General features: G+C 40.0%; 2 protein-coding genes across 2 annotated transcripts in view; one reads left to right on the plus strand and one right to left on the minus strand.

Annotated features, from left to right (window-relative positions):
• Nucleotides 1–3,767: 3,767 nt before the first annotated feature.
• The window catches only part of zgc:175280 (cationic amino acid transporter 2 family protein), an 86,940-nt gene continuing 64,340 nt past the window's right edge, over nucleotides 3,768–26,367 (minus strand). The window contains exons 4-17 of the mRNA XM_058087946.1: nucleotides 25,267–25,397; nucleotides 24,243–24,613; nucleotides 23,021–23,176; nucleotides 22,742–22,898; nucleotides 21,805–21,938; nucleotides 21,457–21,679; nucleotides 21,243–21,379; nucleotides 21,054–21,156; nucleotides 19,722–19,852; nucleotides 19,487–19,653; nucleotides 19,298–19,406; nucleotides 19,051–19,226; nucleotides 12,852–12,964; nucleotides 3,768–4,528 (exon numbers count right to left, since the gene is read on the minus strand). Coding sequence (XP_057943929.1) covers nucleotides 19,108–19,226; nucleotides 19,298–19,406; nucleotides 19,487–19,653; nucleotides 19,722–19,852; nucleotides 21,054–21,156; nucleotides 21,243–21,379; nucleotides 21,457–21,679; nucleotides 21,805–21,938; nucleotides 22,742–22,898; nucleotides 23,021–23,176; nucleotides 24,243–24,613; nucleotides 25,267–25,397 — 1,938 coding nt within the window. The 3' untranslated portion in view covers nucleotides 3,768–4,528; nucleotides 12,852–12,964; nucleotides 19,051–19,107. The remainder of the gene's footprint in view (nucleotides 4,529–12,851; nucleotides 12,965–19,050; nucleotides 19,227–19,297; nucleotides 19,407–19,486; nucleotides 19,654–19,721; nucleotides 19,853–21,053; nucleotides 21,157–21,242; nucleotides 21,380–21,456; nucleotides 21,680–21,804; nucleotides 21,939–22,741; nucleotides 22,899–23,020; nucleotides 23,177–24,242; nucleotides 24,614–25,266; nucleotides 25,398–26,367) is intronic.
• On the plus strand, nucleotides 13,631–18,353 carry cdc23 (CDC23 (cell division cycle 23, yeast, homolog)). Its single transcript, XM_058087947.1, has 16 exons — nucleotides 13,631–13,777; nucleotides 14,167–14,239; nucleotides 14,630–14,767; nucleotides 14,832–14,874; nucleotides 14,937–15,042; nucleotides 15,109–15,241; nucleotides 15,312–15,489; nucleotides 15,562–15,659; nucleotides 15,748–15,829; nucleotides 16,473–16,626; nucleotides 16,695–16,814; nucleotides 16,890–16,965; nucleotides 17,037–17,098; nucleotides 17,638–17,716; nucleotides 17,847–17,966; nucleotides 18,050–18,353. Exons 1-16 carry the CDS (start codon nucleotides 13,665–13,667, stop codon nucleotides 18,212–18,214), a joined length of 1,740 nt encoding a protein of 579 aa, XP_057943930.1. The 5' UTR covers nucleotides 13,631–13,664; the 3' UTR covers nucleotides 18,215–18,353.

A 26,367-nucleotide genomic window follows, 5' to 3' on the forward strand; every position in this document is an offset into this window, starting at 1 on the left:
GTAATAAAGGTCATATTGTGAATTCACATCACTTCCTCCTGGTTTATTTGGTCTATTTTCTTCCTTTTCACATCAGTGTCAATTAATCTTAGTGAAGAAAAGGTAATTTGTTTTTTATTTCATGCACCCTTGCTTGTGTGATTTAAGGGTTCCTGACAGGGCAAGTGACAAGATGACAGTGTGGGGAAAGGAGCGGAGAGACAGTGGGAGATTAATCTCGACAGCTCTGCTTCGTATTGCTTGCGAGTGCTCTAATGCATAATGATGGTGAGGCTGTTTACTCCTTGAACTTTAATTGCCAAAGCTGGTGTAGATGCGGTGTGATTTACAATAGGATCAAGACATAACAATGGCGTATGACTACCTCTATTGACTCGGAAGATCATCTCAGAGTGACAGTCCATCAAAAATGAGATATTCCACTGTTACCTGAACCGTAAAACCTCAAAACCTCGATGCGCCACACAGGTGAAGAAAATTACCAACAGAAGATAGACAAAGAGAGAGAAAGAGAGGGACTATGATTTGTGATGTTAAAATAAAAGAACAGTAGAGCCAGCGATCGTGCAGACAGATGGCAAACATCTCAAGGCAGCCCAAAATGAGAAGAAGAAATATGAGCACAAGTACAGCAAAGAAAGATGACGCAGTAAAGCACTGACACAACAGAAAAAGGATGGAACTGGAAGCAAATGATGGATTGGGGGGAGGGCCAAATAAGCTAGAAGTCGGCGGGAATGTTTTGGAGCGAGGGGGGGAGGGGGTGGTGAGGATGCTTGATGGTACGCTTGGCAACCATGCATTCACAGAAGATAGAGACATGGTGCAATAGAAGATGAGAGGCGAGGTGGGTGGCTGGCCATCAGCGCACAAGCCCCGAGCAATGAAACATTGCGCCGGGATAATGAAGATGGTTCTGCTTGGTCACACTCCGCATTAGCCCAGAGTCAGGCCGACCCCAAAATGTCAACAAGTTAATAGACTGGGCATCACTGACTCTTTCACACTGCTGCTTCCCCTCCGCAAACAGCATTTATTTGCCCTAAAATTTGTGTGTAAACAAACAGAAATGTGTCTCGACACGGACTTTAAAGGTACACTTGCACCTGCGGCACGCCAGCGTTAATGACGGCGTGCAATTGATTGCCATGTGGCGTTTGCTACAAAGAGACTTTTGAGCGTATTTTTTTGTGTAGCAGACACTGATCAATAATGATGTTTTACAGCGAGATCATAGAAAAATCAGGAAGGAATTTTTTTTTTTAAACAATTGGCTTGGGTACCTTGAGGTGTTAAATTTGCTGTTAGATCATTACAATGAGCTAGCCTCACAAGATTACAATATGCTTCATTATTGCCAAACACAAAAATACATTGTGTATTTATATTCCTTCCTACAGCTCCATAACAAAAAATCCCAAAATCAAAAACAATAACATTGCAATCAACCATGCAATAAACTGTGCAATAACTGTGCAATAAACCTGTGAGCAACATGTACACATCTGTAAATAGTGTATATAACTTATTCATTCATTCATTCATTTTCTACCGCTTTTCCTCACGAGGGTCGCGGGGGTGCTGGAGCCTATCCCAGCTGTCTTTGGGCGAGACCTGGACTGGTCGCCAGCCAATCACAGGGCACATATAGACAAACAACCATTCACACTCACATTCATACCTATGGACAATTTGGAGTCGTCAACTAACCTACCTGGAATGTGGGAGGAAACCGGAGTACCCGGAGAAAACCCACGCATGCACGGGCAGAACATGCAAACTCCACACAGAGATGGCCGAGGGTGAAATTGAACCCTGGTCTCCTAGCTGTGAGGTCTGCGCGCTAACCACTAGACCGCCGTGCCGCCGTATATAACTTCTTGATTTATTTTATTGTGTGTTGAACTCTACTCATGTGTGCTGTAAAACTGTGCTGGAATTTTCCTTTGTGGAATAATAACGACATATCTTAGCTTACCTTAACGAGGGAGGGTGTGGCCTCAGCAAATCAACGGCCTACATCAAGGTGTGCAGAATTCAGGGTTGCCCACCGTTCGTAGAATCACCATCTATTTAGAAACACCCTACATTCACACTGCATGGAGTGGATATAAGTTATCCTCCCATTTGGTGTGGAAGTGGTACATTTATGGCTTCTTAGTTTGTCCTTTTTCCCCACATTTGGACCGAATAAATTGGAGGCTAACTCGTTATCTCAGTAGCTTGCTGTATATGCTATGAGAGGCAGCCATCTCTGACATCCCTGGAATATAATTAGCAATGTGGCATAAATAAACAATAATAGGAGTGTAAAGGTGTCATTTAATCTCTCTAGAAAAACATATTTAGAAAGTCATAACAGGTTTTCTATGCTAAGAAAATATTGCGTTTGTTAATAGTGAATCTGATTGGTTTGGTTTGGAGCCAATTAACAGCAATAAATGAGGGAGGCTCCTATGGACATCTATGGACTCCTCACTCTCCCCACTCAAGTCACTCCAGTAAAAATGAATGACGTTTATCATAAAACATGACCACTGACAAAGCAATCCTGTTTTGTGTTGTTCCACTTTTTGGTCCACTTTAAAGAAGACGGAATTGTGTTGTGTCAGCTCTTGGAGGTGTTGTAGGCCCAAGGCTAGTGTTCACTGACTCAGGTTTTTTTGGGTCACGAGCAGACTGAACAACAAGACTCTGTCCACAATGAAGACGATTTAGTGCGCTATGTTCCATTGGTGTTACGATGAAGATGAGCCAATTGGAATGTTGTCATTTAACACAAATTCTTGAAGCTATGTGTTTGAATTGGGAGGCGCTGTGATCAAATACAGTGCTACTTCATCAAATTGCTGCCACTTGCAAATTTCTTTTGCCCTTTAGCGAGTTATTTAGAAGTCGTATTCAATGACAAATGCAAGGACAGTGAGTCAGCAATGCAAAGGGTGCTTTGTTTGGGCACTTGATTTTGCATGATACAGTACAGGGCAAACAGACTAGCTTGTTACGTGCAATATTATACAATAACCAAGACGTATGAAAACCAGGGTAACATTTTTATGTGATAACTGAATCATACAAAAACTGAGATTTGACTGTATACTATTCTTTTTAACAGAGTTGTTTTGTATGGTGCAAAAATCAAAATTTTGGTACAATATGGCACGTCTGTTTGCCTTATATTGTATTATTCTGCAAAATGAAGTGCCCAAACTAAGCATCCTATGTATTGCATTGTGGCTGCTAAATAACCCTCCATGGGGTCAAAGAAAGTTGCAAGTGCCAGCACTTTGATAAAGAATATCACAAGGGTACGTATGTAGTTCCACCCATTTGTTGTTTCTAATTATTTTACATTGTTTGTAAAATGATTAATCTTTTCAATAAAATGGATGTCCGGAACAGATTTGCAGTCTTTTCTATGGGAAAATTTATCTCGGTTTTTGTATGTTTCCTTTTTTTTTGTCCAACCTTTTATAACACTCTTGTCCAAATCATTTCATTTTGATCATGATTTGGTAAACATTATTATTAGCTCAGGATCCGATGTGATGATTTGAGCCAAATGATTTAAGATGGGAGTGACAGTAGAAAATGTTGCCAGGCAGTGTGCGACTCCCAGTGCTCGTAATGGCTCGGCTTGTACATAATCAGCCATGATGATATCATTTACAATTTCAATCGCCAACTTCAGCGAGCTCCTCTTTTATTAGTATCGGACTTTCACAAAGGCAAGATGACAAATGATGTTGAAGGTTGGTTTAGAAAGAGAGAGAGAGAACTTTGCCTTGAGTTACTTAAAGTAAAAATCAATGCATGGAGATCTATGTAATCAGGAGATGACTGCAGAGATGTCCTTTGGCATATCTCACACAAGAGGATATTACAAAAAGTAATGTACATTTTTGCCATTTAAAGTATTAATCTACAGCTTTTTAAGCCTTTAGCAAAACAGACTTCCCCGTTTTTCCACCTTTCTTTTATTACCCAAACATATTTATGTTGAATTTACTCGCACCATTTCACTCAGAGCTATTCTGCATCTTGACAATATAATTGAATAATGATTACATCAGCTCTGTGAGGCCACAGGCTCACTTTGGCTCAGCTAATGTATTTACAGCTTGAGGTCATGCCTTTTTGTTGTGCCGCTGTTGATGCATTACAAAGATATTTTTTATATGACATCGGCCTCATAAAATGACATCATATGACATCATGCGCCGTACATGTTACGACTGGGCTTTGGGTTATGCACAGTACCTGAAAAAAGTCAGCACTATAGTGATGAGGATATACAATAACTGAGAGTAGTCAGTGTAGCTTGTACACCAAATTGTGTCCAAAAACCTCTTGGGCATGGAATTGATTGGAATCCTCTTCCACTGCTCCATGATGACATCACTGGTGGGCCTGGTGGAGGTTCGACACCTCATGCTCCTCCACCTTCTTTCCACTTGAGGATGATCCACAAGTACTCAATTGGGTTCAGTTCTGGAGATGGCATACTTGGCCGCTCTATCACCTTCACCTTTACCAAAAAAAAAAAAAAAAGGTCATCTTTGGGCTTGTTAAAGCAGTGAACCACAGCTCCCCAGCACTCATGCAGCCCCTACATGACACTACCACCAGGCTTGAATGTTGGCGAGACACAATTATCTCTGTATTGCTAGCTATTAAGACTGCTATTCAAGCTGTACACCGGCTACTCTATCTATCTAAATCTATAATATTTAAAGCTTCATTTTAATACACTGAAGACCCTGCAATGTGACTAAACATGATTTTTTTTTTCCCAGTAATGTCTTCCTCTTCCTTTTTTCTCCCGTCACCCTCCTTTGATTGACAGGTGAGTCCCTTTAACTCCTAAATTCAATCATCCCTTCCCTGCACATCCACATCCAGAGTCTGCACGTCTCTAATGTAGAATAATTAAATCAGAAATTAAAACAAAGACTCGGCCGGGTGCTGTTTTTTTGAGCTTGGTTAACCACAATAGATCTTGACAGGGAAAAGATAGACGTAAGAATAGACACACCACAGTGGCTATACTTAGATTTTACCTTGTGCGGGTAAAAATGTCAGTCAAAATCCACTTTTTAGCTTGCAAATAAAGATAAAAGTCACAAAGTGGTGAGTGTATTTTCAAATCAGCTGTCTGACGACTCCTTTGTCCTTATCCGCTTGATTATTCAGCTTTCTTTTTAATTAATTGTGTTTAAAGGCAACTTTGTTTTAAAGTGAATCAACTAGACAGAGAGAGAGGTTTGTTTTTTTTGTTTTTTTTTTCTTACCAAACGAATATAGCTTCTTTCTTTTTAAAAGCTGAAAGTGTTTGGCATGTACAAGCATGAATAATGTGTGAAGCAGTCTGAATGGAAGGGATAAAACGTGGCACAATGGGGACTCAGTGATGTTTCGCTTTTCTTCAAGCCTTTATGAGATTTCCAGCGTGCTGCTTCTTCTGGCCTTGATCTCAAACAGAGCCGTCCACGTTATATCATCGTGCACAAAAACGTTCTCTGTGCGGCCACTTCGTGTCAGGAAGTTCATCAAAAGTGTCCTGAGATGGGGTTGAGGCAGGGAGGGGTAGTGGGGGGGGGGATTGTAAGGGGTCAGCCATGACGTGGTCACACGGTCCCAGCAGAGCGAGCGGGAACAGGCGGTGTGCATCAGCGTTTGACATGAACCACAGTGTGAGTGTCGTGTTTCGTCTGCAGGGTCACGTCAACTGTTGCTTGTCGACAGGCCGCACAGGAGGCAAATTGTGTGTGTGTGTGTGTGTGTGTTCCATGTTACCAAACAATACATGGCAACCTTCCACTAGGGTTGGAATGCAACACTGGGAAAATAGTATTTCAGTTTGTGTGTCACTGTGAAAAATGTGATGTCGAGGTGGGGGGTGGGTGGGGGGGAGGGCATTTAAACCTCTAGCATACATCACTGTTGTACCCTGATTTTTATTTTTTTATTTTTTTTAACCAGAATTTCATACGCTTGACCCCCTCTGCCCTTATAAGCCGTAGGGCTGCAAAAATCATCATATTCTGCTCCTTTCTAAAGATATACACATTCCCAGTCAGCATGTTGAAGCAATTCATTGATTATTTGCTTTGACAGACAAATATGAATGTTTTTACATCTGCACAATCCTTCCAAATGATATGATGCACTTAAAACGACCTGACGTTTTGCAGTGTTCAATCATAGCCACATCATGAAAAAAACATGTAAAGAGATAACACTACAACAGGGGTGCCCATCATGTCGATCGCGAGCTACCAGTTGATCATTAAGGTAGTATGGGTCAATTGCATAAACTTTGTAGATGTCAGTCAGCTAATATTAAGCTCCACTTCTGATTCACAGAAGGCGTTAAAGGTGCTTCCCACGCTACTTAACAGCACCAGACACTAAAAATAATGTTTGTTATTTGATTCCAAAGTTCCTGTACTTGGTCAGTATTATCTGTGTAGGATAAATTGTGTGTGTATTTTGCAAACAGTACATCAATAATGACTTCCACTTGCACATCATTTTACAGGATGCAATTACAGTACATATCCGAGCCACTCAATAAAACCATAATAGTCCTGTCAGGTTTTTGTGTCCTTTTCCCCCCTTAATATCCACAATGAAATCATCAATCAAGAAAAGACCAAATGTTATTCATTCATTCATTCATTTTCTACAGCTTATCCTCACGATGGTCGCGGGCATGCTGGAGCCTATCCCTGCTTTCTTCGGGCGAGAGGCGGGGTACACCCTAGACTGGTCGCCAGCCAATCACAGGGCCAAATGTTATCCAATATTCATTTTTATCTTCACTATGCCTTTTCGCTATACCAATTACAACCATGGAATTTACAATATACATAGAATACAAGATCCCTGTAAAGATCTCTGCCGGTTCGGAGAACATGTTATATAATACCGGAACTTTCTGCAGTGCACGCTCAGTAGACTCTTCATTAGGTACACCTAGTTGCAGTGGAAATTACGAGGTTCAATATTTTTACTGCTCTGTAGAACTGCACTGCATCATACTGAATAAATATATCTCATTTGAAAAGCAGTAAAAAAGGTTTCACGTGTGTGATGAAACAAAAAGTTGCTGCACCAGGACTGCATTGATGAAATTACGTATTTAATGTTGGTGTTGTTAGCACACAGGCCTCACAGCTTGGAGACCCGAGTTCAATTCCACCCTCGGCCATCTCTGTGTGGAGTTTGCATGTTCTCCCCGTGCATGCGTGGGTTTTCTCCGGGTCCTCCGGTTTCCTCCCACATTCCAAAAACATGCTAGGTTAATTGGCGACTCCAAATTGTCCATAGGTATGAATGTGAGTGTGAATGGTTGTTTGTCTATATGTGCCCTGTGATTGGCTGGCGACCAGTCCAGGGTGTACTCTCGCCCGAAGACAGCTGGGATAGGCTCCAGCAACCCCCTGCGACCCTCGTGAGGATAAGCGGTAGAAAATGAATGAATGAATGAATGTTGGTGTTGTTCAACTATTGTTCAATTATAATATTCTAGCTGATCTCATTATAAGTCATATTTTGTTAAACTATGTTTTTCATAAATTTACAATTCTTTGTGTTGTCACATACTGTGGTACCTCCATTTTCATGATTAATTTGTTGCAAAAGTTACAAATGTACAAAAACTGAGGCAATTTCTTGCCATAGGAAATAATGTACAAATCATCTGTTCCAGACACACAATATATTAACAAAAAATATTTTTTTGCACTGAATTTCATTGAACAATGCAGTACAGGGCAAACAGACAAGTTTGTTTTGTGCAATAATGTACGAAAACCAAGACACTGTATGAAAACCAAGGTTTGACTGTTCCATGTTCGAATTTTCATGTTCCTTTTTCATTTCATTCTGTGGATGTACATGAAAGATACATTTCCACTGTCTGGGAAGGGGAAGTTTCTGATTCTGGCACGTTCTATTCAACATCATCCTCAGTTGTAATAATTTATTTATTTTCCTTTTTGTCGTTTCTGGAACCGGACCATAAAAAATAATAGTTTAATTAACAGTCCACCTGGGAGAGGTGTTATAGCTCATCTCTTTTTATTCATTACCGCAGTGATGGAAGAAGAGAACAAAGAACATGCTGTCCTAAATGAGTCATATCTCATTTGAAGAAAGGGAATGAATCCCAGAATGTATGTCCAAAAAACACTGAATGATGGATTTAGTTAAATATTGTCTACATTTCTATGACCTGAATTACACTTGTTGATAACAAGAACTCAAACCCAGGTCTCCTCGCTGTGTGGTCTGCGTGCAAACCACTCGTACAGCGTACACCGTGCAGCCACAATAAAGAATGTTTTTATCACTTTTGCTATTTGATGGGCTGCACGGCGATCGAGTGGTTAGCGCGCAGACCTCACAGCTAGGAGACCAGGGTTCAATTCCACCCTCGGCCATCTCTGTGTGGAGTTTGCATATTCTCCCTGTGCATGTGTGGGTTTTCTCCGGTTACTCCGGTTTCCTCCCACATTCCAAAAACATGCTAGGTTAATTGGTGACTCCAAATTGTCCATAGGTATGAATGTGAGTGTGAATGGTTGTTTGTCTATATGTGCCCTGTGATTGGCTGGCGACCAGTCCAGGGGGTACCCCGCCTCTCGCACCAAAAGAGAGCTGGGATAGGCTCCAGCATACCCCCGCGACCCTCGTGAGGAAAAGCGGTAGAAAATGAATGAATGAATGCTATTTGATGACGCAACCCATACAGACACAAATAACAAATATGAAATAAACAAATAAAATCCCTATTCCTCAAAAGAGAGGGCTATCACATTACAGCAGATAATAGTACTGGTGTAAAAGCATATCCCTGACAGAGATTTTCCATATAAATTGGCTAGCTTTATGCTCCCAGCGTCCTGTGGACTTAAAGTGGAGCGTGGGGAAGCGGGGGGCTCACGTAACATTAGATTCATTGTGTCTGCTCCCGCTCCTCTCAGCACCTGTCTCAAAGGGCAAATTAATCCTGTACCCAAAACATCCACCCTCCTCCCCTCCAGTGTGTACAGACGAGACACATCTGTCTGTCTGAGGTCTCACCCGCGGCCTGGTGTCCTTTTTTTTTTTCGTCCAAATCACACACCACCTTCACACTGGGGATGTGTATTGCAGCATCCCTTTTGTTGTCCCTCTTTATCCTCATTGAGAACATTTACTTTGCAGGCAAAACATGTGGGCACGGAAATGTCACAATACCCCACAAGAGACAACCTATCTAAGCCAACCTTCATTTAAAATCAACATTACCCATAGGAAATAATGGAAATTTCATTCATATGTTCTGTGCCAAACTGTCACCTTTATTACTTGTGAAAACAATGTTTTAAGAAAACTATATACCACCATTTTACCATCAACGTTTATTCATTTAGTCATTCATTTTCTACCACTTATCCTCACGAGGGTCGCGGAGGGTGCTGGAGCCTATCCCAGCTGTCTTCGGGCGAGAGGCGGGGTACACCCTGGACTGGTGGCCAGCCAATCACATGGCACATATAGACAAACAACCATTCACACTCACATTCATACCTATGGACAATTTGGAGTCGCCAATTAACCTAGCATGTTTTTGGAATGTGGGAGGAAACCGGAGTACCCGGAGAAAACCCACGCATGCACGGGGAGAACATGCAAACTCCACACAGAGATGGCTGAGGGTGGAATTGAACTTGAGTCTCCTAGCTGTGACGCCTGTGTGCGAACAACACCAACATTAAATACGTAATTTCAACAATGCAGTCCTGGTGCAGCATCTTTTTGTTTCATCACACACATGAAACCTATTTTACTGCTTTAAAAATGAGATATATTTATTCAGTATGATGCAGTGCAGTCCATCGTGCAGCCCATCAACGTTTATTGTAAAATTTAAAAAACAATAACAAATCAACTTCTAAGTGAGTTTCATTTTTTAATGATTTAACTTTAAATTCAGCCAGTAATCCCTGTGGAGTAATGGTACATGCTTCTCCCTCGTGACACGTGGGTTTGATTCCTGGTTGCATTCTGAATGGCACCTGGAGTAAAAACTAAGTCAGACAAAATAGAGGGATGTACTTCTGCTGTATATTCTTCTTATCCTATTTTTATGTTCTTCTCTTTTTGAGACTTTTTGAGACACACGCATCCTCACCGAGCTAACGTTAAGCAAGATTTGCTGACACCTCACATGCAGATTTTCCCCAAACCTCTGGTCAAATACCAAATTGTACAACTTCAGCACCATTCCATTTGCGAGGTTCCGTTGTCCACTGCAGTCAACACACAAGAGCAGAGAAATGCCACAATGCCCCACAGGACAAACACACAGTCCATTGCTCTTTTTTTATTTTATAGCCCATAAATGTGTTGTGTATTAAACAGCATGCTCTCCTATCTATCCGAGGTAGTGATAATGGTAATGGCATGCAAATAATGCTGTAAAAGCATGAATGTCAGGCCAGTGCTCAGGTGGTGGCTGGCCCTGATGAGACATGGCCGTTGGCTTCTCTTCCCCTCCAACTGAACATCGCCGGCCAATCACACAACTCCAAGCCGGGCCCTAAAGATTGAAACCCCGGGGACTGAGCGTGTCTGTTAAGCAGCTTTTTCATGCTTACTTACACAAACGCAACAGATGTACATAACTGCTTTGCCCACAAATGTGCTTATTTTTATGGCCGCAGACATTTTGGCCGATATTTTCAGGTTAGGATCTCAGTCGAAGCGCCATATTGCAGCACAGCTGCAATGCATCTGAGTTGTTTTTCATGCACATCCATATCACATTTCTGATTGATAAATAGAGTGGTAATCTATTTTTTTATTATGTACAGTCCACTACATGTTGTATTGCTGCATGACGTGGACCGCCAAATGTACACACACACACACATTCACTCACTCATGCATACACACAAAACAATCACAATGTCGGTGTGTTTCCCATTCAATTACACAACTGTCTAAAAATTCCTTCTCAGCAGCTTCTTCTCACATTTTCTATTCCACTGCTCGTACCTGCAGGATATCCACATATGCGTGGGATGTTTAAGTGCAGTATTAGAGAGGTAAAGACGACCAAAAGTGTGCCCGGTTGCAAGAATGAGAGCAAGAAATGGGAACACGATGAGAACAAGAAAGCGAGGAAGGACTGAGTGAAAGGGATAGCTTCTATGGCCTGTCTCTGCACCTCTTTCAACCTGCTCACTGAGCCATGCGCTCGGCCTTGTAAACTGCAGTCTGACTTGATTACTTTGTCAGTCTTCTTATGTAAGTGGCTTTTGCTCGCCGTGCGAAATAGGCAAACATGTCCTGCAAAGGGTAAGAAGTGTGACGAGGCAAGCGGAGAAGCTCATACTAAATTTGAGGAAAATTGTATTTTGCAATGTGCGAGAATAATATAGCATTTTTTTCCATATCCTACCATAACTTTTAAAAACTTTTTTCAGACTTTTTTAGGTTGTGTAGCAAAGCAAGCACTAAGAAAAACACAAAAATAGCTAGTTTAATTTTAGCTTCCTCTGCTAAATTAATGAAGAGATGATTGCACTATTTCGCTTGTACTTCTGCATAAGTGACAAGAATAAAGTGCTACCACATCATCACATCACATATCACTTATAAAGTAATGCAATATTGTTTGTATTTACAATCTTGTTTACAAGCGGTGGTGACACAATGCCTAAACAACAATATGGCAGTGACTCACTATCACCTCTTGAGGTACAAAGTGATATCATACAAGGCCATCCATACATTTTCTATACCTGGAGAAAACCCACGCAAGCACGGGGAGAACATGCAAACTCCACACAGAGACGCCCGAGCGGGGAATCAAACCCAGGTCTCCTAGCTGTGTGGCCTGTGCGCTAACCACTTGTATGTTAACCACTATACTTTTTAAAATCAAATACTAAAAATGGAGACTTGATACAATTAATGCCAATTTCAAATCCAATATATGAAAATAGCAACAACAAAAAATCCCACTTAGGCAAAGCACACCATTAAGTAAATTTATTCAGCATTATTACATTATTAATTATGTGTTCTAATCTTGGATTCAATGGGGGTTTTGGTTCGCCTACTCAATGGTAATCCAGTGAAACACTGCCACCCCATGGCCAAATTAGGGACCATCTCCCATTGTACACTTATTGCAATATTAGCATGTTATGATTACATTTTCAAATTCAGTTTAATTCAAATGTATTCCTATTATTATTATCAATAATTTTGACATTTTATTTATTCTTTTAATACTGCACAAGGTTTGTAGCGACATTATTGTAACTCCTATTTGCTTCCTGATTTCTTTTACACCATTATTTCCTGCCATACAGGAAGTGAAAAAATGAGTGTTATAGTTATTACTATAGTTAAAGCTCTCCACTCACCATTACATGAAAGGTCATAATGTTGACACACACATGTATGTATGTGTGTGTGTGTGTGTGTGTGTGTGTGTGTGTGTGTGTGTGTGTGTGTGTGTGTGTGTGTGTGATTTAGCGATGCTAGGCAGGCAAAACAATGTCTTTTTCTTTTTGTGCCTCAACAGTGGAAAACAAACTCAAACAAACGTTTAGTCAATATCATGCATAGGTTTCCTGCTCCAAGACTTTCAACACAAACATCTCCCCTGCATGCTATTTTAAGAGCGACCTTTCAACCTCATCAATGCACATTTGGTGGCTGCCATTTAGACGAGGGGGCTCCTAGGCAGTTCAGGATGCACCTGTTGCACTATTGTCTCAGGGTGCTGACTATAGATATACTACACATTGTCCTATATACGAGGAAATAGGCCATGCTCATCTTACCTCCGTGCCAAGATGGAAACGCCAAAGCCTGTGATGTTCCTGATGGTGATGGACAGGAACATGATGAGCTGTGCCATGCTGAAGCAGTGCTGTGTGGAGGCCAATGACAGCAGCTGGACAGGCCATTAAAAAATACACATTATTGTTACAAGTCAGAATCACAATGTACATGTTCTTTCAAAACCCACTGCTGAGTTATTGTTCATGAGTCACTGCAGCATACATGCAAGCAAGCAAATGTGGAAGTACATGCGAGATTTTATCATGGATGTGTTGTGAGGTTCATGCCTGGTGAGGCACTGACTCTTTTGGATTATTTTTTATGTTTTTGATGTCAACAGCAATTCACTTTTGTTTACAAAATGTCTTAATAGTATTTTCAAATATTTCTTAGTACCATTTATTTCTGCTTCATTAACTGCAAAAATGTGCGTTCTTACATTTTATATGCATGTGAAGTCCATGTACATATAACTGATAGTGTCAATAAACAAGCACCTCCTATTCTGTTGTAATTGGATGCAACACGTTTACCACAAACAACCTTGGACATTATAAGCTGACCGAAGATATTCTTGCCTTCTGTTTTAACAAATACTGTTTGATGCCTTTTAGAACGTAGTGCTTATATAGCAAAATGTTTGGTTTTAATAAGTCATTATACTACAATAACGTAATTGTCTTTTTTAATTTTCAATTGAAGGTTAAAAAAAGACAACTGCTGTCACCTTAAGGGAAATGGGAAGTGACGTCATATTGTAGGCGGGGCTAAGGTTTGTAAAGTCCACCAATAGTGTGTCTGCATTATCCGGTATGAACATGGCGGCGCTCCACAGTGACTTTGGGGACCTGGTGCAAATAAAGAAGCAGCTCATATCTGTGACATGGCTTTGTAAAGAAAGAGGACTCTTACAGAGCGCCAAGTGGTGAGACTAACTCTTTATAATAAACATGGCATTTTGTGACTCTTCGTTGGCCGCCGAACGACTCTTGTTTGTCTGTTAGCTACATTAGCACACTGTTATACAGACGCAACATTATACATAAACTAGCGTAATGCGTTACTTGTATAAGACTCGCTGATTTTCTGTCATTGTTTTTCATTCAGAGTGGAAGAAAGTCTTTGTTTTGTTGTAAGTTGTAACAATGTTGTAATGATGCTATTCATAACAAATAGCTTGTCTTGACAAGGTAGCTGATAGTTGGATAAAAAACGTGTACAGTAATTAAGTTGACTGTTGTAAATAAGTTAACTGTGATACATAAATTAACTGTATTCCGTGTAATTGATGTTCTTGTTGCGTTTGTGATTTAGGGCGTCTGAGTTGGCCTTTGCTTTGGATCCTCTCCCCAAAGATGCATTACCCACACCACAGCCTTTTTCAGAGGTTTGTTCAAGCCATTCAACCATTTTCTATACTGCTTGTCAATTTCGATGTGTGTATATTAATGCACTTTTTACCATACATGTTTTATACCGTAAATAATGACTCCATTCTCAGACTACGTTCGAATTATTTCATTATTTTATAATCGATATTTTCGTTTCTTATATTTGATCATTCGTCTTTTTTCTTCCTATGTGTTTTTTTTCTTTTTGTGTGTGTTATTCAACAGTAAAGTTCCAAATTACCTTCTTAAATACTGCCCCCTGCTGACAGGTTTTCATACAGTCTCATATTTTCTCAGTCCCTGCCATGTTTACTTTGTAAACAGTAAAAACAACATAGCCAATAATGGATATCTAACATTCTGAATGACTTGTCTTACACATACAGGAGGACATACAAGACCTTGATGCACTTTCACTCGCCAAATCTTACTTTGACCTGAAAGAATATGACCGCGCTGCCTACTTTCTGAAGGGCTGCACCAGTCAAAAGGCCTACTTCCTCTACATGTATTCACGTTACCTGGTATGTACTTATTTGGGTTTTATGTCATTTTTATACCTGATATGATTGAGTTTTTTGTTTGCAGTCTGGGGAGAAAAAGAAAGATGACGAGACAGTGGACAGCCTAGGTGAGGACATTAGTGATTAAATGTGTATTTTTTAGTTTGATAGCTGATATGTGGTCTTGTAGGTCCTCTGGAGAAGGGTCAGGTCCGCAATGAAGGTTTGCGAGAGTTGAGAGTGGAGCTCAGTAAAAAGCACAGTGCAGGAGAGCTGGATGGCTTCACATTGTACCTGTAAGAAGCATCCTCACTCTTTCTAGTCAGCGCTACCGTCTGTTGAGTGTATTTGTGTCATGGCAGGTATGGAGTGGTGCTACGAAAGATGGATCTGCTAAAGGAGGCGGTGGAGATTTTTGTCAAGGCTATTCATGCACTTCCTCTTCACTGGGGGGCGTGGCTGGAGCTCAGCAACCTGGTCACTAACATCGATATGGTTAGCTAACAGTTGGAAAAAGCCAGATCCTGCCACATGAAATCATCTAAAAATGACCTTCCTCTTCTAGCTGAAGTTGCTGTCTCTGGCTGACTGTTGGATGAAGGACTTCTTTCTGGCCCACATGTACACTGAGCTGCAGATGATCAAGGAGGCGCTACAGAAGTACCAGAACCTCATGGACGCCGGCTTCTCCAAGAGCACTTATATTATCTCGCAAATGGCCGTTGCCTACCACAACATCAGAGGTTAATCTTCTAGCATCTCAGGAGTACATCCTCCTTCTGTAACAGTTCATTTCTTCTAGTGTTTCATTGCAGACATTGACCAGGCGGTGGCTCTGTTCAATAAACTGAGAGAGCACGACCCATATCGCATCGATAACATGGACACCTTCTCCAACCTCCTCTATGTCAAAGTGAGTTGTTATGTGAGCATTTAGTGTATATTAGGACCTTTTCTCTGATTTCTTTTAATGGTTGTACGTGTGTGGTGCGCTTCCGCAGATCATGAAGCCAGAGTTGAGCTACTTGGCCCACACATTGGTGGAGATCGACAAGTACAGAGTGGAGACTTGCTGTGTCATTGGTATGTTTGATGGTGTTTGATTAGTCAACCAACATGAATGATAAGGCCAGTAAAGACTAGCAAGGCCTAGGTGTGAATGTGAGTGTAGATACGTGTCAGTACTACGACGGATACACAATGATACTACTGGTTTGTTGATGTGACATGATACAAGTTTGAGGGAAGAGCTGCTGCCTACTGTATATAGACTGTATCAGTAATGACATGCTTTTTTTTCCTCTTAAAATAATCTAAATGAGGGCTGCACGGCGGCCGAGTGGTTAGTGGTTAGCACGTCTCACAGCTCAACTCTACCCTCGGCCATGTCTGTGTGGAGTTTGCATGTTCTCCCTGTGCATGCATGGGTTTTCTCCGGGTACTCCGGTTTCCTCCCACATTCCAAAAACATGTTAGGTTGATTGGCGACTCCAAATTGTCCATAGGTATGAATGTGAGTGTGAATGGTTGTTTGTCTATATGTGCCCTGTGATTGGCTGGCGACCAGTCCAGGGTGTACCCCGCCTCTCGCACCAAAAGACAGCTGGGATAGGCTCCAGCACCCCCGCGACCCTTGTGAGGATAAGCAGTAGAAAATTAATGAATGAATGAATAACCTAAATGATAGTTTTAGAGGTTGTCATTGAATTAAGTGTGTGTTTTCCAGGTAACTACTACAGTTTGCGCTCACAGCACGAGAAGGCAGCTCTGTACTTCCAGCGGGCACTCAAACTAAACCCTCGCTGCCTCAGTGCCTGGACCCTCATGGGCCACGAGTACATGGAGATGAAGAACACCTCGGCTGCCATCCAAGCTTACAGGTCCATCACAGCCAGGCTCTGTTGTGTAGAAGACATATAACATGCCAGATTGTGTTTGTGTGTGTCAGACATGCCATTGAAGTAAACAAGAGGGACTACAGAGCCTGGTACGGTCTTGGTCAGACTTATGAGATTCTCAAAATGCCCTTCTACTGTCTGTACTACTATCGAAAGGCTCACCAGCTCAGGTTTGTATGTGACAGTATTGGGAGCGTTAAATACAAAAAAAGACACATTTGGGTGACATTGATGTTGTCATGCAGGCCCAATGACTCCCGTATGTTGGTGGCGTTGGGTGAAAGCTATGAAAAACTGACGCAGCAAGCAGAAGCCAAGAAGGTAGACAATACTAATATGTACATTCTCTTAGTGGTGTGCAGTTTTTATTTCTGTATTTATTGTATTTGTAGTGCTACTGGAGGGCCTTCTCTGTTGGAGATGTAGAGAAAATGGCCTTACTCAAACTGGCAAAGTAGGTAACACTCACTATGCAGCACACTCAAAAAGTGTTCACTTTAACACATTTTATGTTACGTTTTGTTTGTTTTTCCATGTTGTTATCATTATGGGATGTGGGGGTGAAAGAATGTATTCCATTGTGGATGAAGCTGTAAAAAACAAAGTATGAAAAAGCTTCTCAATACACTGTAAAAAGTTTTTAGTTTGTTTTGTGCAACTTCATGGCTATAGAGTTTAGTAAGTAGTAAGTCTTTTTATTCGGGCTGACCAACAATTCAAAAATTTTATTCAGATTAATCAGTTTTTAAATTAATTAGTCATGATTAATCAATTAATTAGCAACTATGTATGAAATATGCCTATATTTACTGTATTTAATGAGAGAAAGATACATGATACAGGACTGGATTGCATGTATGTGTATGTCAATGAAATGTGAGCATTATTATTTTTGTTAGGACTGAATTTTTAAATCCACTTCATACGTTGAATGTCTTAAACCTGCACCGAATGAAGTCTATTTTCCCGCTCTTATCATCTTGACTCTTCAAGGCTCCACGAACAGCTGAATGAGAGTGATGACGCTGCCCAGAGTTACATGCTTTACATCCAAGACGTCTTCTCCTGTGGAGTAAGCATTTAAATGGACTCTCGTGAACAATCCTAACCTGCAAAGTATTGACTTTACGTCATAATTGGCGCGAGAAGGAGCTCGTAGCCTCAAAGCCGACTTTGCTCAGGATAAATGTCGTCTTGCACAGGAACAACTGGAGCACACTGAAGTGAGCACAGCCCTCAAATACCTCGGTCAGTACTATTTCAAGAACAAACTCTACGACGAGGCGTCTCTCTGCGCACAACGCTGCTGCGACTACAACGACGTGAGTGTTTAACAAATGGAAAATTATTTGGTATGCAAGCAAAGCGCTAACCATGCTGTATTTTTATTTCATTTTTTTGAAAGGCGCGTGAAGAGGGAAAAGCATTGCTGAGGCAGATCTCTCAGGTGAAAGATCTGGCCGAGACGCCACCAGGTGTTCTGTTTGCACCTCTCTCCAACAATAACAACAACAACACAACACCCGTTAGGAGGGTGGTACCACTCCATGTCATCCCCTTCACACCCTGACCGTCCTGCTACTGTTTCCTCGTGCTTGCAAGGACAATATTTGTATTGTGTTGCTTAAAAAAAACATTTAGAACACTTTGATAAATCCTGTTTTTTCTTGTTTTATGTTGCGTACAGTTGTTTGTTATTAAAACTACTTTTCTTCATAAAATGTGCAATCACTTTTACTATTACTATTGTAATGAATACTACAAAAAGCTCCATCTGGGGCCACATTTACTCTATGTATATTTTAGGCAACCTAACACGGCGTGAGTAATGTTACTTCGTGGGTATCAAATATTTAGGCTGCGGATGTACCATAATGTTTTGCAGGTGTATTATTTGGGGCGTACTTAATTAGGCTGCAGGTGCACACATTTTGGATGTACCTAAGATTTCGGGGTGAGGTGTTTTGATATTTTGGGTATACCTGATACAGTAATTTAGCCACAGGTCTACCTAATAATTAGGCCAAAACTATCTTGTATTTTGGCTATACCTATTATTTTAGTAATAGATTTGTTTTTTTTGGCCTCAGGTGTATCTGATATTTGAACTGCCAGCCTAGCCAATATTGTAGCCACAAATCTATTTTGGTGACAGTGTGTGTGCCTTGTATTTCTCGATGAACGTGTGTAGTAGTAAATAATTGTGACATCGGTGATGCTCGGTTGGTTGAGAAATAACAGGGAATGTGTCATTATAATATTACAAACGGCAGAACCATTACTAACCATTACTACTAGTAAATTGCGATTTTAATTTTTATTTCCATCGTATAAAACACAACAAAAATGAGTCAAAGGGATAAAATGTGATTACAGAATACAACTTTTTAAGAAAATCATACTGACCATGTGCTATTACTCATTGGTTGGTTTTGTATGAATAAACCAATGAGAGCAGTCGATTTAGTTGTCGTCATCAGTGTTGTCCCCCACAGTGGGAATACTGACTTGGTTGCATGAATTTTGGAGCCTTTGCTTCTGCACACTGTGCTGAACGCCGTAAGTAAAGTAAATGATTAAACCTGTTTGGACAAAAAAAATATACACAGTATTCACTCTCTCGTAGTGATGATTGTTCATATTCTTCACATACCTATGGCCATCCACAGGGTATAGCGTATCCATGTGTCTGATCCAAGTTGAACCATCAAGTAAATGTTGATCAAGGTGCTCGCTATAGGAAGCACTGGCACCAAAGGAACCTGTTTGTATGAATGGACAGAAAACGCCATCAACATCAAAAGGTGCTCAATGGGGTTGAGGTCAGGACTCTGAGGCATACCATGAAAGCAGCTGTTGTTGAACTTTGTGGTTGTCTCCATATGACGAGGACAGTGAAGATGAGCATCACCATCACCACGACAACACAAAGTATGCTCCACCACTCTGATGCCTCCAGTGAGGACCCGGCTTGGGATATGAACAGACTCAGGATGGTGGCTAAAAAGACTGAGAAAACAAATCAATTAAAAACCACTCATTGTACGTCATTATAGTCATGGATGATGAATACTCACCGATACAAGCGCTCAAAACAGACACATTCTTTGAGGTCTGTGTGGTAGATTGTAAACCAGGGAAAAATAATCCACTGAGTGTAAATGCTTGTTTGGTGTCATTAGGAACATCATTGAGGTCCGCTTGGTATCTGTACAAGTGAAGACGTTGGGATGGATCAATAAATGCTCAAAGACTAAATCGGACAACTATTCTTAAGGGATGGTGCAATTGAAAAAAAATCTACTCCAAAAACCTTGTCAGTGATGCTTTATCTTACAGGAGCACTTGGTACGTTTTAGTAACGCTAGTCAACATCCTCTAGTCCAGGGGGGTCCAAAGTGCAGCACATGGTTGTCTTTTTATTGGCCCGCAGCACATTCCAAAATTTGAATTTAACAAGAAAATAAAATGAAAATCTGCCATATTTTTACAAGAATAAAGTCAAGACAAAAAAGTTGTAATCTAAGTCATATTAAGTTATTATTTTGCAAGAATAACACTAATATTCTTAGTAAAAAAAATAAGATTTTAGTAGCATAAAGTTCAAATATTAAATAAAAAAGTTGTAATATTATGAGAAACAAACAAAACTATTAGGGGAATAAAGTCAGAATTACCAGAACAAAATTTACCAGAAGAAAGTTGAAATAGTTGGGGAAAAAACCCAACCCAAATTTAAAAAACAGCTGTAATTTTACAAGAATAAAGTAAAAATATGAATAGAAAAAAGTAGTATTCTTGTGCAAAAAAGTCTAAATTTTACAAAAATAAACTCATGATATTACAAGGGAAAAATAATGTCATTCTACTTACTAGAATCTAGTAGCATAGAATTTAAATATTAAAGAAAATATGTTACTTTTTTAAGTTAGTATTATTAGAAAGAAACAAATTCAAATCTTTTTTTTAATTAGGTTGGGGGGAAAAAGTTATAATATTGTGAGAATAATGTCAAAATATCTTGAGAATAAAGTCCTAATATTAGAGGAAAAAATGCAAATATTATTTGAGAAGAAAGTTGAAATATTTGGAAAATTAAAAAAAAAAATGGGGACAAAAGAGCAAAGAAGTTGATACTAATAATGGGCTTTTTTACCTATACATTATCACTAAGCTGAGATGCAGTTTTTAGCATATGTCAAAATATCAAGGAGGCCCTTGCATTCTTTCAGTTTCCATTATGTGGCCCTTACTGGCAAACATTGGGACACCCCTGCTGTGGTCTGTTAGTTTTAGCAACCTGCTCCATGATGGCTGCCATGCAGTACAAATACCACATTACAAAGATGATAAACGTCATCCTGCCATGCACTTTGCAACAAAGTTACTGCATGTATGATGACTATTACCTTAATATGATAATGCATATGGCAACAAGAGTGTAGGCAAACAGGGTGCCAATGGACATCATGTCCACCAGTGCCTTCAGGTCAAACAATAATGCCATTATTGCTGCAAAATGACAAGCAAATAGTAAGCAATGTGATTTCATTGGCTTTGTATTTTGTTTACTTTAATGTTTTTATTGTTTTTTTTACCTGCTACAACACCTGAAGCCAGAGTAGCTATGACAGGACTTTGTCTGTCACTCATCCTGCTGAGCAGGCGAAAGAGAAGGCCATCCCTCGCCATAGCAAAGAGCACTCGAGGCATAGGGAACATAGAACCAAGCAGGCTGGGAGGAAAACACATAGATACGTCATCTCTACAGATGGAAGACAAACATGAGTGGCATGTTTGGTTGTGCCGTACCTTGTCGACAGAGCACAGAGGGATCCCACGGCTACAGCGTACTTTGCAGAACCCCAGCCCACATAGGTGAAGGCAACAGGAAGAGGGCTATTCACACTGAGCAAATAGTATGGCATCATTAGGGTGAGGGCGGCCGATACACCAAAATAAGCTAGGAAGCAGATGAGGAGGGAAGCCACGATTCCGAGCGGGATAGCTTTTTGGGGGTTTTGAACCTCCTCTCCTGGGGGAAAAAGCACATTAAAGCACCTGACTACCTGGAGCCTTAAAGAGCTGGGATGGAGAGTGGGTTGACACCTTACACACACAGGATCATTTTAGTGTTTTTTCAGGGTGTATATAGCTTACCTGTTGTTGCAATGCAGTCAAAGCCAACAAATGCGTAAAAGCAGGTCGCTGCTCCTGCTAATGTTCCCTCAAAGCCAAAAGGCAAAAAACCCCCGATGCCAAAACTCATCGTTTTATTTGCAGATGTTGTGTTTCTGTGAAAGAAAACAAGGACTCAATTTAAAAATCTACCCCAAAAACCTTGTCAGTGATGCTTTATCTTACAGGAGCACTTGGTACGTTTTAGTAACGCTAGTCAACATCCTCTAGTCCAGGGGGGTCCAAAGTGCAGCACATGGTTGTCTTTTTATTGGCCCGCAGCACATTCCAAAATTAGAATTTAACAAGAAAATAAAATTAAAATCTGCCATATTTTTACAATAAAGTCAAAATAACAAAGTTGTAATCTAAGTCATATTAAGTCATTATTTTGCAAGAATAACACTAATATTCTTAGTAAAAAAAATAACATTTTAGTAGCATAAAGTTCAAATATTAAAGAAAAAAGTTGTAATATTATGAGAAACAAACAAAACTATTAGGGGAATAAAGTCAGAATTACCAGAACAAAATTTACGAGGAGAAAGTTGAAATAGTTGGGAAAAAAACACAACCTAAATTTAAAAAACAGTTGTAATTTTACAAGAATAAAGTAAAAATATGAGTAGAAAAAAGTAGTATTCTAATGCAAAAAAGTCAAAATTTTACAAAAATAAACTCATGATATTATGAGGGAAAAATAATGTCATTCTACTTACTAGAATCTAGTAGCATAGAATTTAAATATTAAAGAAAATATGTTACTTTTTTAAATTAGTATTATTAGAAAGAAACAAATTCAAATCTTTTTTTTTTAATTAGGTTGGACTCAAAAGGACTCAATTGACTTAATTCACCAACAAATTATCAATGTGTCTCAATATGTTATGGTAGGAAAAGAAGAAGAACAAATGCATACTTATATGCAATGAGGACAGCCTCTTCATCGATGTACCAGTTGCTGATGTCCCCCTTGATGAAGCCAGCAAGGATAACAAAGAGCAGCACTAAGATGTTAACTGCTGTAAAAACCTTATTCACTATGGCCGACTCTTTAATGCCGAATGCAAGGATACCTAAAGAGGACAAAAGCACACACCACCATCATCCAATGCATCAGTGAGCAAATATCAATTTGAACAAATCCAAATGCATATTTTGGTATGTTATTACAAGTGAGGGGTGATTAAACACATGCCTGCCAAGAGCAGAATAAGGAGAGCAGCAAAGAAGTCTGGGTAGGGAGCTAATCCTGGCAGGTCCATGGCAGCCTGTTTCCCCAGGGAATTGGCAATAACATTTCCAATCAGGTCATCGAAGGTTCCACTCCACGCTCGGGCCACACTTGATGTCCCTAACCACAACATGGGCATTATAAGTGGTATTATTAGGAGAAAAATGGTAAGGTACAAACCCTTTCTTATTGTCTACTGTCTATTTGCAATGTTACAAATATCAGATTAACAAAATTCCTCACTTTCACTTTGTTGGACCGCTTGTTGCTAGGCGGATTCCATTGGTCACAATTATTGCTGTAGCACTTGTTGCTACGCAAATTTCTTACGCACAAAATAATTCCATGGCACTTGTTACTAGGCGGATTTCATAAGACTCAATTATTGTTGAAGCACTTGTTGCTAGGCAAATTTCTTCCAGCACAATTAATTTCATGGCACTTGTTACTAGGCAGATTTCATAAGATTCAATGACTGTTGTAGCACTTGCTGCTAGGCAGATGCCATGCGACACAATTATTGTCGTACCACTTGTTGCTAGGCATATTTCTTAGGGCACAATTAATTCCATGGCACTTGTTACTAGGCAGATTTCATAAGACTCAATTATTGTGGTAGCACTCGAAAATGGCTAGCAGATCAACAAAATTCCTCACTTTCACTTTGTTGGACCACTTGTTGCTAGGCGGATTCCATTGGTCACAATTACTGCTGTAGCAGTTGTTGCTACGCAAATTTCTTACGCACAAAATAATTCCATGGCACTTGTTACTAGGCGGATTTCATAAGACTCAATTATTGTTGAAGCACTTGTTGCTAGGCAAATTTCTTCCAGCACAATTAATTCCATGGCACTTGTTACTGGGTGGATTTCATAGGACGAAATCAATTCTGTGGCACTTGTTGCTAAGCAGATTTCATTTCTACATTGCAGAAATGTATTATACCTATATTTTATTTTTTTTAACTGAATTTTTGCTTAGAATTTTATTATTAGAATTTGTACTTGTTTCAAGCTTTTGTTGTGAGATCATTTTGCTTATTTATAGTAATATACGTCCCACTTGGCTGTTTGAATTTCTAACTCAGGGCCTCTGGGCCCTCAACAGGAACAGGAAGTGATAAACCAAAGGAATTAAATCCAAAAAGACTTGTCCTACTATGTGAATAAATTCTGGTATTTACCTATGACATAAGACAGGAGCAGGTTCCATCCAGTGATAAAAGCCCATATCTCCCCCACTGTCACGTAGCTGTAAAGATAAGCAGATCCAGTCTTGGGAACTCGAGCTCCAAATTCAGCGTAGCACAATCCCGCAAAGACAGAGGCTATGGCTGCTATCAGGAAGGAGATGATGATACTGGGCCCGGCCACGGTTCTGGCCACCTCTCCGGACAGCACATAGACACCGGCACCTAATGTGCTGCCCACCCCCAAAGCCACCAGGTCAAGGGTCGTCAGGCAGCGGCGAAAGTTGGACACCTCCCCTTCGGGCTCCAGCGGTTTCTTGCGTGTGAGACTCTGAAGGAAGAGCAGGATCTTTGCTCCGGACATCCTAGATATTATACAATATTACTAATGAATGAACATTTTCACTGTATTATTCACATTCTTATTACCGATATGGCAAATACTTGATGTCATTTTGCATAATTTCTGCAAGGTTTGGTGCATGTGGTCATTCATTCATTACTACAATGTTTCCACATAATGGCCAAAGCATGCACACACACGCTAAAGCACACAAAAACTAATTATATATAGTATAGCAGGGTTATTCAACTGGTGGCCCGTGTGCCAGATTAAGCCTGTGAATTACAGCAAACCGGCTCGGATGTTTAGCTCAAAATGTGGCAACATTTCACTCGTCATATAGAGCATCTTTGACTAGTGTTTTTGCAGTAGGTACTCATATATAGAGGATCTTTGATCTTTGAGCATTTTTTTGAAAAACAGCAGCATGCTCCTGTGAAATGGATAGGATGTACAAATGCTGCTTATGTTTGGATTTAGGACTTTATTCATATCAATATCAATTATTTTGACAATATACACACAATAAGGGAAGGAGGACATTTCAGACATCATTCTGGAAAATGTGTCGCAAAATAGGAAATGACCATCATTCTTCTTTGGAAAGTAATGCACACTAATCTTCCATTGCAAAGTGTATACTTTATACTTTTATGAAGAAAATGAGTCCCTTACCTTTTCCAGCAGTGTGCTGCAGCATGTGAGTGCCACCACACTTTCTGTGAGAATACATCCATTCCGTGTGGACTCTTCACAACTCGGCATTTTTGATGCATTATGTTACATTTCAAACATACGTGCCATTTCTGGTGGAGACAAAAAAAACAGCATGAAAGATGAATGGATTGAAGACAGTGAACGACAGTCATTTCATAACATTATTGGTAGCCGATGGTAATTTGGGGTGTGTCTTGTCTTTGTGTGCAGACGATTAGTCTGAGGAACTTGTCAAACATAAGGTTGTTTGATCAGAAAAGACATTTTAGGTGAAAAAACTGGGAAAAAAGGTCAACACCATGCTAAGTAATCATTTCTTACATATAGTCATACGTACAGGATGTTCTATTGAGGATGCAGCATCAGTGTGGGGACACAAAGCAGTCAATAAGTTGTAAAGTGAAATAGTTTGGAGTCGAGACGTGTGCTCAGCAACAGATTGAGGTGTAGTTCATCAGAGCAGAAGGGGGTCTGTTTGAGGAACCTAATGGTGCAATCCACAGCTTCTAGGGTTCTGTCCTGTAGATCAGCACATAAACATGCACATCATATTCAATGTAAAGCCAATTAGCTAAAATAAAAATACAAATCCAATCAGTTCTATTATTTAGTACTTGACTAAAACCTTCACACACTTTCAGGAAAAGATTTTAGGGTGAGTAGCCTTTATTAGCTGAAGGAAATGGACAGGCCTTCTCCTCGTTAATGATTCATCAGGACCAAGAGAGCTGAGAAAGTAATTGTCCACTCAAGTCATTCTGCACTCAGGATATTTTGGTTAAACACCTTCAAACCACTTGCTTTTGTTTTACAATTTTGTAGCATGAATATAGAGTAGATACAGTGAGCAGAAGGACTTGATGTGGTAAGTAATTTTTTATTATACTAGAAAATATGTGTTGCATAAAAAAACTAATTTTGTCAACTTCCACATAATTTTCACATTTTTAGTAATGAGTTTTTTTTTCTTGAAAGTGCAAAAAGGTTAAGTTATTTATGTTTTGCTGTTGAATAGAGTGAATGTAGATTCAATGAAGAGAAGAAGTTGAAGTAAACATA

The sequence above is a fragment of the Doryrhamphus excisus genome, chromosome 11 (genome assembly GCF_030265055.1).
Source record: "Doryrhamphus excisus isolate RoL2022-K1 chromosome 11, RoL_Dexc_1.0, whole genome shotgun sequence".
Taxonomy (NCBI): Eukaryota; Metazoa; Chordata; class Actinopteri; order Syngnathiformes; family Syngnathidae; genus Doryrhamphus; species Doryrhamphus excisus.

What these genes read in the sequence shown, in the direction of transcription:
- cdc23 (XM_058087947.1), top strand. Translation starts at nt 13,665, where the DNA reads ATGAACATGGCGGCGCTCCACAGTGACTTTGGGGACCTGGTGCAAATA. An exon ending in CGAGACAGTGGACAGCCTAG is followed by an intron (nt 14,875 to 14,936) that starts GTGAGGACATTA and finishes GTGGTCTTGTAG; the next exon opens with GTCCTCTGGAGAAGGGTCAG. An exon ending in TGCCTACCACAACATCAGAG is followed by an intron (nt 15,490 to 15,561) that starts GTTAATCTTCTA and finishes GTTTCATTGCAG; the next exon opens with ACATTGACCAGGCGGTGGCT.